Source organism: Callithrix jacchus, chromosome 9, assembly GCF_049354715.1.
Source record: "Callithrix jacchus isolate 240 chromosome 9, calJac240_pri, whole genome shotgun sequence".
In the NCBI taxonomy this organism is placed as follows: Eukaryota; Metazoa; Chordata; class Mammalia; order Primates; family Cebidae; genus Callithrix; species Callithrix jacchus.
In genome coordinates this window covers 8339726-8354900 of record NC_133510.1, presented here as the reverse complement: position 1 = coordinate 8354900, position 15175 = coordinate 8339726, and the positions used below count along the sequence as shown (strand labels likewise).

The following is a 15175-nucleotide window of genomic DNA, read 5'->3' as shown; positions in this document are numbered from 1 at the left end:
GCGAAGAAGGCAGCTGGGCAGCTGACAGGCACACCATTCAGCTCTGTGAGTATTTCTGAACTTCTGGTGAATTTGCACAGGATACAATTGAAGGGGTTTGGGGGGTTCATCAGGCTTCAAAAAAAAAAAAAAAAAAAAGGGAGAAGAAAACGTGTTGGACCTTTGGGCCTGAGCTGAGGCTGGGGCTGAAAACAGGAAAGAACAGGAAGGAGATACACTCAGACCTTCTTGTTATGCCAAGGGACAAGCAAATAAGCAAAACTTGATTATTACAAGGTCACTGCAAAGCTTGATTGCTGAATTCATTTGCAAGGAGCCAGTAGTGACCCTCCCTGTTTGCAGCTTCATAGTAAACAGTTTATGACGAAGGAGGAGTCTGTGGCACTAAATAACCACAGAGAAAACAGTTCTTTACTCCCAGGATGTGCTTGCAAACTTGGCCCAGGCACCAGTGGGCTAGTGTAAGTGTTAGGGAAAAGAGAAGGGGCACTGAGAGTGAGCCTGACAATGACCGCAGGGCAGTGCAGGTGGCTGAGCCGCCTCCCTTTGAGGTCAAAGTGTTTGTTTGTTCTGTTCTGAAGCAGGGTGCTGGCTGGATTGTCGGTAATTTTTTTTTTAATGACTTTGGTTTGGGTCTTGCTTTGCTTTTCAAATTAGTGATTTTCTCTGCCTCAGCAGGACCCTGGGTGATATTTATTGGCTCAACCCCGGCGGTACTTCCCTTCCTAGCTCCCTCCAGCCTCTTTCTCAGTCCACCAACAATGGACTTGTCTATCTGTCTATATCTTTGCCGAGAAGAACAGAACTGGAAATTTAAAGTGATAACAGCCGCATCAGAGAGGCTGCCTCAGGGATCTTCTAAAACTGCTTTTCTTTACTTGGAATTTATGAAGGATCATCCCCTGCCATTGTATACAGCTGGCCTTTGCTGTATAAAGCAACAGAAGATGATTTGCTGCCTTTTATTTTTTTGAGACAGAGTTTTGCTCTTGTTACCCAGGCTGGAGTGCAATGGCGCGATCTCGGCTCACTGCAACCTCCGCCTCCTGGGTTCAGGCAATTCTCCTGCCTCAGCCTCCTGAGTAGCTGGGATTACAGGCACGCGCCACCATGCCCAGCTAATTTTTTGTATTTTTAGTAGAGACGGGGTTTCACCATGTTGACCAGGATGGTCTCGATCTCTTGACCTCGGGATCCACCCGCCTCAGCCTCCCAAAGTGCTGGGATTACAGGCATGAGCCACCGCACCTGGCCCTGATTTGCTGCTTTATACCGGTCTTTAACTCTGCTAAGTTGACCCTAACCCCAGTCCCCTACAAAAGTATGCCTTGAAATATTACTTTGCTGCATCCACTTATTCTGCAGGTAAACAGTCTGTAATCTTCAAAAGGGGACGGACTAGCATTGCTTTAAAAACAGTAAAATGTTCTACCTTGCCACGGAATAAGTTGCTCGACTATTTTGGAGGAAAAAATGTGAAACTTCTTTCAGCTAGAGTAATGTCTGATAATACATTTAGGATTATTCAGCTCCAGGTGCCCTTGGAATTTCTAGAAAAGTGTGGTCAGGATGAGGTTAGTGTTCAGTGGTGCTTATGGGCAACAGGACTGGCTTCCAATGCACGAAAAGGTCATGGTTGTTCTACCCTTCCTCAAGGTTTTGCAGAGGGAATTGGAGGGTAAATCTATGACAGAAACTGCATAGGGATTAGCCGACTGCTCTGGTTACCTAGTGCAAATCCTGAGCACCATTAGGATCAAGGGATTAACTTTGTAACTGTTATGTAACTCTTTCTGAGGAGGATTCTCTCATATAAGGCATCAGACTTAGACGTGAGCACTGTCTAAGCCCGAAGGGGTAACTTCAACATTATGTAAACATGCAGAAGAAACTTGAAAGAAAAGAGGGGATGTATCATCAGGGGAATATGGATGTCACGTGTGGTTTTTAAATTCTTTGGGGTTGCTGTTAGGTGTGTCAAAGGGATTCAAGGAAGGCTTCTTCAGACAGAATTTTAAGACCAGAAATAAGTTAACAGTTGGGGCATTTGAAGGAAGCAGAGGATTAGCCAGCAAGTGTGGATGACAATTGCCCCTCTGGTGCATGGCAAGGGCTCTTCCGCAGCTGGCCCAGAGGAAAGAGGGGCAGAGTCCAGGTGAACAAGTGTCATACCACAGATTTGTCTGTGTGGCTTTCTTTTCTCTCGGAAGGTCTAGCATATATTTGTTGTTTCTGAACACTTAGTGCCAGTCTACTTGTACTGTCTTCTTAAAATTTTCCCGTAACAGTAAAACAAAGGTATTCTTTGATTCATTTTACAGATGAAATAAGACCCACAGAGGATTGTGAAACTTATCCTAAGTCACGTAGCCATTTCTGTGGAGTGGGAAACTAAAACTACATCAGTTTGAGTCTAAAGAGTATACTCTATACGGGGTTACCGCCAAAGAGCAAGTTAACCAGTTAGGGCCACTTTAGGCCCTTACATGAGAAAACTCTGTATCCAATATAATTGGATCTTATTAGGGCTGCCAGATAAAATGGAGGATGCCAGTTAAATTTGAATTCCTGAAAAAAATGATTTTTTAAAGTATAAATATGTACCATGAAATAGCTGAGATATAATTTACTAAACAAATTATTTCTTTGAAATTCAAATGGAACTGGATGTCTTCTTTCTTTCTTTCTTTCTTTCTTTCTTTCTTTCTTTTCTTTCTTTCTTTTTCTTCTCTTTCTTCCTTTTTTTCTTTTTGCTCAATCTGGCAATTCTAACCCTAATAGTTCCTCAGATGAGAGAAAAGAAAGTTTGTGATTTCTCCTATCTTGAAAATCCTGAACAGTTAAAAAATCTTCATCTGAGAGAAATTCTCTGACTGCCTTCTGTGACGTTGTCAGGGCTGGGATGTGTCAGTTACTGCTGTCCACTCTGAGCACAGCACTGATCTTGGCTGCTCAACAGCGATTCCCAGGGTCCCAACCACACTTAGGAGAGGCAGAAAGTTTGCCTGTGGACCAGGGCTGGAGATGGCCCACAGAATGGGAACTGAGTTTCGTGAGTAGAGGCACTGGCAGTGCATTTCCTAAAGCCTGAAAGCTGATGACTTCTCCGTGGTCTGATGGAGACATCAGAAAGTCAGGATCTCATGAAGGTTTAGGGTGTTTGTTCAATTTCTAAATTAACTTATTAAATCATTTGACAAATATAATATATATGGCATGGTCACTATATACCAGGCCCTGGCACTGCTGTAGTCTCTGGGACTGGAAAGGCAGCCTCATGAAACGATTCTAGTAGGGGATAAAGGCAGGGATCACAGCATGGGCGGGTGGTCCAGGTTCCGGCCAGTCTCTCCATTCCTGGTACTGGCAAGGAGAATAATTTAATAATAATCAGAATTTAAATAAGAAAAAAATATTGGAGGTGAGGATACTAATTGCAGCTCAATTTTGAAAGAAATAAGAAAGCAGTATGAACTTGAAGTTATAGAATATAAAGCTTAAGGGATATGCAGTGTGGCCAGTAAGGAGAGTCATTGTTAGCATGAGCCAAAGACAGTCAGGGAGGTTTGCAGTGAACAATATTAGCACAGGCTGCTGTGGTGGGTCAGACCTAGCACTTTGGGAGACTGAGGTGGGAGGATCACTTAAGCCTGGGAGTCTGAGGCTATAGTGAGCTATGATTGCAATGGTACCACTTCACTACAGCCTGCATAGAAGGGCAAGAACTTGTCTCTCTTAAAAGAAAAAAAAAAGAATATTAGCATCAATCTGTAATGGGTAAAATAAGGAATCCTCTGCAGACAGGTCACCCATGCACTAGATTTTATGGAAGAGATTGGCTCAGGGTAAGAGGCGAAAGCAATTTGGAGTTCTTCGGGACTCTCAGGATCTTTCCAAGAGCAAGTGTTGTTAACTCTTATGAAAGAAAATAATGTCATCCAAAATGGCATGATGTTTAAAATTTATCTTTCTCAATAATTTTCTTTGATTTGTATTTGAAGAATAGCAATGTGCATTTCTGTAGCTGAATAAAAAGTCTGAGAAACCATATCGAATAGGTCCTATGTATAGATAGAAGAAAGCATCAGAGATTTGTGAAAAAGGGGGCTGAAGAATCTTACGTCTGGAGGTAGAGTTGAAACGCACAAATGTATTACTCAGTCCTCCTGCATTACCTTCTCCAGGTGCTTGTGTATTAAGACATATTGAATACGTTCATGGGTGTTGGTATCCCTGCTTCAGGGGTCCTCTGACGACATTGTCATCTCCCAGAACTAAGAGAAAACTTTCTGGTTCACACGAGAATTAAACAAAATAATCCTATCTTAGACTATAAGGACTTTAAGGACTATAAAACATAGGCCATGAAAAATACTGAAGCAACATTTGGAGCCAGGTTATTTTACAGCTGGATGGAGGAATATGAAAAGCTTAAAGAGATTGCAGGTGCTATAAGGCTACAGAGACCACTGAGTGTATTCGCCTCTCTTTATAACTGGTGGAACTGGCAGTCACAGGGAGATACAGCATCACAGTCAATCCACATGGAACGCTCGTGGCTGCTCTATTTTATTTATTTATTTTTTGATTTTCATTTTAATTTTTTATGCCCAATGTGAAGCTTTAACTTAATTTTTAATTTTTTTCAGTGGTAGATCCATTGGAACAGCATATTTACTTAGATTTTTAAATTTTAAAACCTATTGTCCATTTACGCAACCAATAGATTGTGTAAGTTTACACTCCATTACATTGGGTGCCTGCATGGATTTATACGCTGTTTTTCAAAAGATCCTTTGAGAAGATGATAACTTCTCTTTTGCGTCAACACAAAATACTGAGGTTTCTTATTGAACTATTTTTCTTCTCCAGCCTAAAATAAAGATCTAATAACCAGTGGTCTCCATGACTTGAAGGATCTTTTTTTTCTCTCTCTCGTTGTCTAAGGAGGCTGAAAGGGAAACATCAGGTGCCCAGGGGCTGTTAAAATGAGTGACAACACTGTTCTGGCTGCTCCAGCTTCAAACCAGGGTCCTACCACCCCACGCAAAGGCCCCCCCAAGTTCAAGCAGAGGCAGACTCGCCAATTCAAGAGTAAACCTCCAAAGAAAGGTGTGAAAGGGTAAGAACAAAATGAAAAGAAAACCTTTCTGTTCCTTTCTTTTCCCCACATGATGGCTTTTGTTTTGAGAAACTCGTGCTCACGATATTAAACAGCCTTACAAAAATGTCCACCCCATCCTCTCTTTTCCTCTGGAATTCGATCTTTGATGAGTTGTGTCTTTATCCCTGGAATTCTTTCCTTCTCAACTTCCAGGTTTGTGGCAGAAACTAACACGGTAAATGGAGGCTTTTGCTACAGTAAACTTGGACAGCCTTCCAGGCCTCTTACGAGCACTCCTCTTTACTGACATAACCTCTGCTTTAGTCTGTAACACTGAACCACTGATCGTCCCAGAAGATACAGCTTATGTTTACGTCTGCCTAGTTTATATCCTCTCTTCTTCATTTTCCTCTTCGTCTCCTTGGCAACATCCTATTCATTTTTCAACACACACAACTCATATGCTAATTTCTTTTTGAAGCTACCACTGACTCTCTCTCTCTCTCTATTTTTTTTTTTTCTTTTTTGAGATGGAGTCTTGCTCTGTCGCCCAGGCTGGAGTATAGTGATGCCATTTTGGCTCATTGCAACCTCCGCCTCCTGGATTCAAACAATTTTCCCTGCCTCAGCCTCCCAAATAGCTGGGATTACAGGTGCCCGCCAACACACCCAGCTAATTTTTTGTATTTTTAGTAGAGATGGGCTTTCACTATGTTGGCCAGGCTGGTCACAAACTCTTGAGCTCAGGTGAATCCGCCCGCTTTGGCCTCCCAAAGCGCTGGAATAACAGGCATGAGCCACAGTGCCTGGCCCATTGACTCTCTTTAACAAACTTTATCATTACTTTCATGTTTGCATTTTGTACCTTCAGCTCTCTTAACTTACATTATCTTATATTTATTTATTTGTATCTATTTTCTGAGACTAAGACCCCTCAGGAATTTTGTCTGTTTTTTTCTTAACTCTCTGTGCCTCATAAAATGTCTAGTATATAGTAGACATAGTTAATGATTTTGAACAAGTAAACAAGTAGATGAATTCATCATTTTTATTTTCTTTCATATTGCTTTCTCATTTCAGTTTTTATTACAAAAAGTGAAACTTCATTAAGTTGATTATTTTTTTCTGACTCTTAATTGTTTTAGGTTGAGTTCCTGCAGGAGAGAAAGACCTCTCCCCTGGGATACACCAAAACTGCCTGAGTGACATTTTCTTTGGTCCAGTTCATGCAAACGAAAGGAGTCTCTCAAACACAAACACTTAAACATCCATCTCCTTCTTCCCCCTTGAATCCAGAAACTCTACGTGCGAGTAACCCCAAAATTCTTTTGCCCTAATCTCAGCTAATTTCCTCTTTATTTTCTCCACAGATTTGGAGATGACATTCCAGGAATGGAGGGGCTCGGAACAGGTAAGCCGTCTGCTGAGTTAAGTGAGAACTTGGCACTAGGAGTTCTGCCTTTTTATACGCTTCAAGCCTCAAGGAGGAGTTGAAAACTATGAGAAATACCGAAGGCAGAAGATCTGTGAGGACATAAAAATGTGGGGATTTAATTTACCCTTGTAAATAAGTACATGTGTGCTCAGATACAAAAACACTAAAAGAAATACCAAAGTATCATAAATCCTCTTGTTTTGTTAAACAGTCTTTGAGGGCATCTAATGATGAATTACAGGCTTTTATGGTAGAGAGCATGTCATAATTCATCTAGCCCAACTTCATTTTTCAGGAGAGAAATCTGGGACATAGAGGAACTGACAATCTTTTGTCTGTGGCTACAGGGTGAACTATTGGAAATAAGGGTGAGGTCTGGACATCTCTCCACTCTACCGCGCAGACCACTTCCTTACCAACTTCTTCTTACACATCCTCTAGCATCCAGAGGAGGAGCTCACACACTGAATGCCTGCAATATAGTTTTTAAAACTAGTTACCATGTCCTTTTATTATACAATGAATGCAATTACTGTGTATTTTTAAAAAACATTAATAGACTTTATTTTTTGGAGAAGTTTATTTTCCAAAATATTAAGCAGAAAGTACAGAGTTCCTGTATGTCTTCTCTGCCACCTCCCTCCCCTTTTACACAGTTGCCTCTATTACTAACATCTTATATTAGTGTGACTATATTTGATGAGCCAATATTGATGCAGTATATTAATAAGTGCATAGCTTATATTAGGGTTTATCCTTTGTGTTGTAAAGTTCTAAGGGTTTTGATGAATGCGTCATACCATGTACCCACCATTATAATACTTAATATAGTACATACCATATTATACGGAATAGTTTCGCTGCCCGATGCTCCACCTAGTCATCCTTCTCTCTCTCAAAACCGCTGACATTCATTAACCCTTTTGCTGTCTCTATAGTGTTGCCTTTTCTAGAATCTCATATAGTTAGAATCATACAGTGTATAGCTTTTCTGGACTAGCTTATTTCATTTAGCAATATTCATTTAAGGTTTCTTCATGTTTTTATATGGCTCGAGAGCTCAGTTTTCTAAATCACTGAATGATACTTCATTGTAGAGATGTACACCGTTCTTTATCCTATTGGAGGGTATATTGGTTGCTTCCAAGCTCTGGCAAGAATGAATAAAATGGCCCTAAATATTTATGTACAGGCTTTTGTGTGGACATATTTTGAAATCATCCAACACGGCTTTGATAAACAGCAGCACTTGCAGTAATCAGTGTCCTTCCCAGGTAATCCTCAGTGTCTCTTCCTGCAGCCTAATCCCACTCCTGGCATCTCGAATGAATTTTCCAGCCGCATTAATAGTATATTTGCTAGTCTCCTAGACTAACTGCTTTCATATTTTGGCAAGGTGCATACAAGACCAGCCAATTTGCTTTGGGACCTGGAAGATACGCTTGACTCTGACAGTGCATTTGGAATAATGTAAAGAGGTTTATACGGAGCAGAGACCTCGTTCTAGTCGTTTATCTCTACAACTCTGTGGGTTTTGCTAATTATTCCATCTCTCTGGGTGTCAGCAAGCTTCTCTGTAACTCAGGGGTAGTAGTATCTTATTGCCTAAAACAAGAAGCTAGACTAAAAGATGCCTTGCGATTATTTCTCAATATGTGATTGTGTATAGGCAACTCAACATATAAAGGAGCAGACGAACAAGTAGAGAAGGGACTGATCTAGATTGGTAGGGAAGACTGAATACCTAGACCATGGGGATTTAAAGCACTCCTCTTGTTCATTTTAACCCTTGGCCTGACTAGAATTCCACTTCTGCTTCCTCCTTAGTGGTTGTGCTTGGGGGAGACTCTGTGTGATCAGTGGGCTGTACCCCACAGGGAAACCCTCACTCAAAAGCTGTGGATCACCTCCCCAAAGAGGAAGCAGAATGAAACCAATAGAGATGCCTGGCACAACAATTAAGCAAGTGGTCTGATCCTTCCTGGGCTGCAGGGCCATTGTAGGTGACTTCCCAGTCAGGGGACAGTGAGCAGGAGAGAGGAGTGAAGTGTGTCTGCCTGAAGGGCAACGTTCTGTGAAGAGGCTCTCTTTGGGGAGAGGTTGGCTTACATGCTCTTCTTCCATCTCTTGCAGATATCACAGTGATTTGCCCGTGGGAGGCATTCAGCCACCTGGAGTTGCATGAGCTCGCTCAGTTTGGGATTATTTGAGGTGCCAGAGGTTCGGCCACTCTCAACGACATCTGCTGTAATTTTGGTTGCGCCTGCCCTGTTGATTTTGCCCTGTTGATCTGCCAGAGTCTTGAAATTCAGCTGATTGGAAGTGGTTTCTTTGACTTTCAAGGTCATTTCCGATCAGTTACTACTAAGAGTTCTCTTTCTGTCAGAATCTCTCTTGGAGTACAGCTCAAAATAGTGGATGCATTTCAAACTTGACCACCTTTTCCTACCAGCTTGTTAGAAGTCATCAGTATTTCTCTACATTTTGTTTATGTGTAAGTCCTTTAAATCTATTTTTGCTAGGCGTCAATTACGATTAATAGCAGACTTTTTTTTTTAATTTTTTATTGGATTTTAGGTTTTGGGGTACATGAGCAGAGCGTGCAAGACAGTTGCGTAGGTACGCACATGGTAGTGTGCTTTGCTTTGCTTCTCCCCTTCACCCACATTTGGCATTTCTCCCCTTAAGACAACATTCGTGTCACTCCCCTTCTCTTACTTACCAAAGGAGATATTTACCTTGCATGGCGGTGAAGTCGTATTAAATGCTACATGGAAATATCTGATGCCGTGTTCTGAGCACCAGTTAAACAAAGAAAGCACAGCCATCCAGGAAATGAGTGCAAGGCTTGCAAAACAGCATAGAATTAAGATGTGAATGCTTAGGTTTGTAAACTGTATACTTTCTGGGTCTACATTTTATTGAGCTGGGTTATTCCAGCAGTCTCGTGCAGCTCTACATTGTACGGTTCTAAGTTGGTGAGGAACTGGAGATTTAAACTCAGAATTCTGACAATGTGAGCCTTCTTTTCGATACTCTGGTTAGGAAAGTTTCCTTCCACAGCATTTCCATAATGAAATTATTTCGTCCAATGGCTTAAAATGGGAGTCACAGGAGTTACACACAATTGAGTGCTTTGCATATGTCTGTAGTAAATCACCTTTAAACTGTCAAATTGAAAATATTGATATCTTATAAGGTTTAGACTCATATGCAAATGATAGGCAGTTGACCCTCTAAATAAAATGATGGTTTGCTTCACCTCTGAGGTTGTGTCAATGTGATGTGCTCATACCGACCTTTCCCCAATACTTTCAAGGCAATTGTGCAACTCAGATGCTGCCTCTGTGTGACTTGGATGCTTTGGAACTAACAGTATGAATTTCTTCATTTCAGTTTTGAAATCTGAGGTAAAAGAATGGAGTAAATTAACCAAAGAGAGAGACAGGATGATACAGAAGCAAGAGATTCAGGTTCTAATCCTGTCTCTACCAGTCAATTGCTATGTAATTTTTGGAAAAGAGCTCACCCTTTGTGCCTCCAGGTTTACCTGAATCAGATAATCTAAGGTTCTTGGTAGTGATAAATTCTGTGACTTTGTGGTCTTAGGGGAGCGCAGCACGCAAAGACTTGTGGCTGCTACAGGGTCTGTGTTAATCATTTCACACGAATGATCAAGTCGTTTTCTGGCCAGAAAATTAGAAGTACAAAAGAAAAAGTGAGGTCTAGATTCAAAAGTGGAACCATGACATGTGAAGAGGCCCAGTGGAAATGTGTGCTTCCTCCTTCAGCAGGAATTCCTGCCTCCACCCAGGCACGTATTTTGTCTCCTTCCAAAGCTAATCCTTGTCCTTCAAGTCAGCTGCTCCCTTTGACAGCCGGTGTCTTCAGTTTATCCCAGTCAGGGAAGACTGGCTTCTTCTCCAGCTGGGTGAGACCCTGTTCACATTTGGCTTACTTTGCAAATATTTCTTTAAAAACGAAGCAATGACGTTGACGAAACAGAATGCGCTCAAAGAAACATATCCAACGGCTAAATAAAGAAGAATCTAGAAACTATGCTACATGAGGAATTGTTGAAGGAACTGATAACATTTAGCTGAAAGAAGAAAACGTTCATCACCAGCAAATATTTGAAAAGTTGTGATGGTCCAGAGCTGTAACAACCTGAATGCACCAGATCTTGTTTAAACAGTAATGGTGAAGCAGAAAGAAGCAGAGTTTTTTCATGCCAGGGTCCAGCATTTGGGGGTAAGCTGGGTAGACATAATTGAAAGCCCTTCCAATATCTAGAATCCTATCATTACTATTCCTATCATTCTATTATTTTAAATAAGAAATAAACTCCTCAATGTATGGACAACACATATGAAAGAGATAAAGTAAATCATTGTTCTCATCTGAGTCCTGAAAGCAAAGCGATGACAACCCCAAGTGGGGTAATTAAGGAAAGGTTTAACAAAGGGACTATTTACACAGGCTTGGGAAAGTGAGTGGCAATCTACAAAGGCTAGTACAGTAACTTGGGACTAGAAACAGCACGGGAGCCATTGCCAAACCTGGGCCTGAGGCAACCATGAAATATCAGCTCAAATAATGAAGGAGGGGCCCTTGACAAGGCTGCGGGATGTAGCAGAGGGACATAGGTAACACACAGTGATCCGGTAAGTCATCAGGAGGTGAAGGGGTCGTTCCTCCTTCCAACGTTGTTCTTCTCCCATTCTCTACTCCCTTGTTGATGCCTCCCATTGGCTAAACCCAACTGGAAGTCAGAGGGCAAAGAATCTCTTTAATGCGTCATTGAAGTTCACCTGCTCCAGTAACACATGGACACAGGGAACAAATCACACTGGGGCCTGTAAGAGGAGTGGGGGGAGAGAGAGCAACAGGATACACAGCTAATGAATTTGGGGCTTAGTACCTAGGTGATGGGTTGATGGGTGCAGCAAACCACAATGGGGCTGGGCATGGTGGCTCAAGCCTCTAATCCCAGCACTTTGGGAGGCTGAGGCGGGTGGATCACTAGGTCAAGAGATCAAGACCATCCTGGTCAACATGGTGAAACCCCGTCTCTACTAAAAATACAAAAACTTAGCTGGGCATGGTGGCACGTGCCTGTAATCCCAGCTACTCAGGAGGCTGAGGCAGGAGAATTGCCTGAACCCAGGAGGCGGAGGTTGCGGTGAGCCGAGATTGCGCCATTGCACTCCAGCCTGGGCAACAAGAGCGAAACTCCGTCTCAAAAAACAAAAACAAAAACAAAAACAAAAACAAAAAAAGAACCCACAATGGTACACGTTTACCTGTGTAACAAACCTGCACATCCTGCTCGTGTATCCCGGAACTTAAAATAAAATTAAATCAAAAATTTTAAAGTTTGCCTTCTTCAGCAAAGAGCAGGTGGAGCGGGTTGGAGAGTGGATGCTAAGAGGCCAAAAAAAATCCATTATAGCGGCAGTATTGAAGAGCAGATGCTGTTTGTCAGCCAGTGAATTTTAGCTGGAGTTGGGAAATAGCAGGCATGTGTTTAAAGCCTACACAAGTGATTCTGATGCGAAACGCTGAGTGGAGGAAGGGCACTGTCAAATAGGAGCGACACAGCAGGCAGAAGAGAACAATGGCCGAAGCAATTTATCGTAGAGTTTAAGGGTTTGGGGAATTTTAATAAATCTTCAGACACTTCTGATAATAAGAAACATTGGGGGGTCTCTCGCTTTTTTTTTTTTTGAGACGGAGTTTTGCTCTTGTTACCCAGGCTGGAGTGCAATGGGCGATCTCGGCTCACTGCAACCTCCGCCTCCTGGGTTCAGGCAATTCTCCTGCCTCAGCCTCCCGAGTAGCTGGGATTACAGGCACGCGCCACCACGCCCAGCTAATTTTTTGTATTTTTAGCAGAGACGGGGTTTCACCATGTTGACCAGGATGGTCTGGATCTCTTGACCTAGTGATCCACCCGCATCAGCCTCCCAAAGTGCAGGGATTACAGGCGTGAGCCACCGCGCCTGGCCCTGAGGGTCTCTTGTTAAAAGCACGCAAAATTTGGGCCTCACTCCAGATTTTCTGAATAAGAATTTCCAAGGGAGAGAGATTGGAATCTACATTTTTTTTAATTTTTATTTTCTTTTAATCAAAACATATTTTTATTTGTAAAAGAGGACCCATTCACTAATGTTCTAAAAATATAAAATTTTTATACACCAAGTTCATAAAGAATACTCTATGGCATCTTATAATATACAAATTAAGAACAAGAAAAAATGCGTTTTACTTTTCTTTAACAGTGTTGCCTGGTAATATATTAATTACATATTAAGTCTATGAAGTAAAAGTTTAACTTACATTTACTGGTTGCTTTTTCACTTAAAGACCAGACCAAAATCAAGACCTTGGAACTTCTACTTTTCAACGTGAAAGAATCAAAGAATAGCTATAATCCTAAGATAGCACTGATACGGTAAATATTATTCCTATGAGTGTCAATGGACGATACTGATATATCTCATAGTGTACTCAATTTGAAGTGTTGCCACTGAAATCAGTTAAAAATGTTTCTTCTGAAAGATGCTACTATAAAGTTTATAGACTCAAATGCTTATAATGCTTATTCAAAAGTTTACAGAAAACAGGTTGAATTGACACCCGTAGATCGTTTTATAATATTCATAAGCAGCAATTTCTTTTGAAGACACAGAGTATTGTTTTAATACAAATTAAGAGCTTTAACATGATCTCCCTTTAGTGCTTTTAATTGTCACATGGCTGTAAACCAAAGACTCCCAAAATTTTAAATAATCACTGATACTACTTGAGCAGAACTTCACAGATGTCAGTACTTTTAATGTCGTGTACATCAAATTACAATAAAAAGATGACTCTAAATAAGATGCAGCCGTCAGCTTCCGTGAACAGCACACTATTATAGTAAACCCAGTTTATATTCCACCATCAAGTGTGGCTCTCCCATGACTTCGCTTTGTGATGGATCATTGAGAATATCCTCAAATCCAATAGTCTCATCATTACCCCTCAAAATATCCAGTGAAAGATTTGAGCTTGGAAGAAATGGAAGATGCTGAACCTGCTGCACTGCCTTGAATTCCATCTGTAATTTTAGTGGAGCAAACAGACCCTGAATGTTTCTCAGAGTGGAAAAATTCATTTTATCTTGGTTGAGCTGGAAATTTTTTTTCTGATAATTCGAGAGGATGACTAGGCAAAAGTTCATTTTTCACACAAGAAAAACCCTTCCGAAGAAGATCATGACTTTCAAAAGGTCCACTTGCTGAAAGCTCTGTACCTGGAATACTGTCCTTTAGCTCAGATCCAAGTCCTCTGGCATTCATCTTCAGCAGCTCTGCTCGGAATCTACATTTTTAAATAAAGGCTCTAGGTGATTCTTATATTTGTGCCAGTTCAAAAACTCTGATGTAATCCAAGCCTACATTTTACACATGAAGAATTAGCTAATTCTTAACTTGTTATCACCCAGTGACCTGGTGACCAACTTAACCCATTCTCTTGCCCCCAATAACACATGGAATATTTGTGAGAACAGAGGCTAACAAGTATGTGTTCTGACTCTCACATGGTTTTGTGGGCTGATGAGACAGATGTGCCTCACTCCTCTAGACCTAACCCAGAGGATGTCAGAGAGCTCAGGAGGCAAGGGTTGGACTGAAGCAATTCCAATAAGGCTGGACAAACACCACAGTTATGGCCACTGCCTCACCAAGCCACCCTCCCTCTGTAGCCTGTGTCACGCTCCCTGGCCTCTGCTGCCTCATTTAACTGGAGTAGGAAGAAACCAGAGAGGGTGAGAGGCAGGTGGAGGCAGGAGCCGGCTATTCCCCCACCTTCTTCCTGATTGTTTCAGCATTGGGTAGAAGTTGAGATTAATGGTGCCAGTGAGCTAGACACTGACCCCCACTCTCCACAAACCTCAGTCACACTAAAGTAAGACAGAAAAAGCAGTGCATAAAGAGAAAACTTTCCTCGTGAGCCTCGACCCTAGCTGAATATGCACAGTGGTCCTAACAATTGCCACTGTGCAATTGACCTGTGCTGTGAGAAAGCAAAAATCTCCATAAACAATGTTATAAAACAAAGGGGGAGTAGTTTCTCAACAACTAGAGAAGTGGAGGAAATCACACGCACAGAGGAATAATCAATTAGACCAATATTTAGCACAAGAGAAAAAATGATCCCACAAGACTGAGCACCATAAAGCTAATATAATGAGAACCACGCACATGAGGCACTGAACTGTTTTAAAGGGGAAAGTAGGAAAGGAGCTATGTTTCATAAATGGCTACAGGGAAAGGCTTATACAGGCCACAAAATTGCGGATATATAGAAACTAGCATGATGCTTTCTGCAATATAAGGGCAGAGTCAAATGGATGAAAACTGAAATTTAAAAGCAAGAATCCAGTTAATTGGCAACGTCAGTCACACTATCTTTTTGTTTTGGCAAAAACAATTGAGAGGCCTGGGTTCTGCCTGGATCTGCCACAAAGTGCCTGCTAGATACAAAGTACCTGCTAGATACAAAGTACCTGCTAGATACAAAGTACCTGCTAGATAATCAGCTAATTCACTTTTCTCCTTTGGCCTCAAATATTTGAGAATAAACCAGGT

General features: G+C 41.5%; 1 protein-coding gene and 1 pseudogene across 1 annotated transcript; one reads left to right on the top strand and one right to left on the bottom strand.

Moving 5' to 3' along the window:
• PDE6H (phosphodiesterase 6H) lies at positions 1-9800 on the top strand. The gene is made up of 4 exons (XM_017976583.4): positions 1-45; positions 4948-5122; positions 6475-6515; positions 8673-9800. Exons 2-4 carry the CDS (start codon positions 4989-4991, stop codon positions 8747-8749), a joined length of 252 nt encoding a protein of 83 aa, XP_017832072.1. The 5' UTR covers positions 1-45; positions 4948-4988; the 3' UTR covers positions 8750-9800.
• Positions 9801-12713: 2913 nt separating this feature from the next.
• On the bottom strand, positions 12714-13899 carry LOC100896210 (proteasome maturation protein pseudogene; annotated as a pseudogene).
• Positions 13900-15175: the final 1276 nt, after the last annotated feature.

What these genes read in the sequence shown, in the direction of transcription:
- PDE6H (XM_017976583.4), top strand. Translation starts at nt 4,989, where the DNA reads ATGAGTGACAACACTGTTCTGGCTGCTCCAGCTTCAAACCAGGGTCCT. An exon ending in CCAAAGAAAGGTGTGAAAGG is followed by an intron (nt 5,123 to 6,474) that starts GTAAGAACAAAA and finishes TTTTCTCCACAG; the next exon opens with ATTTGGAGATGACATTCCAG. An exon ending in AATGGAGGGGCTCGGAACAG is followed by an intron (nt 6,516 to 8,672) that starts GTAAGCCGTCTG and finishes CATCTCTTGCAG; the next exon opens with ATATCACAGTGATTTGCCCG.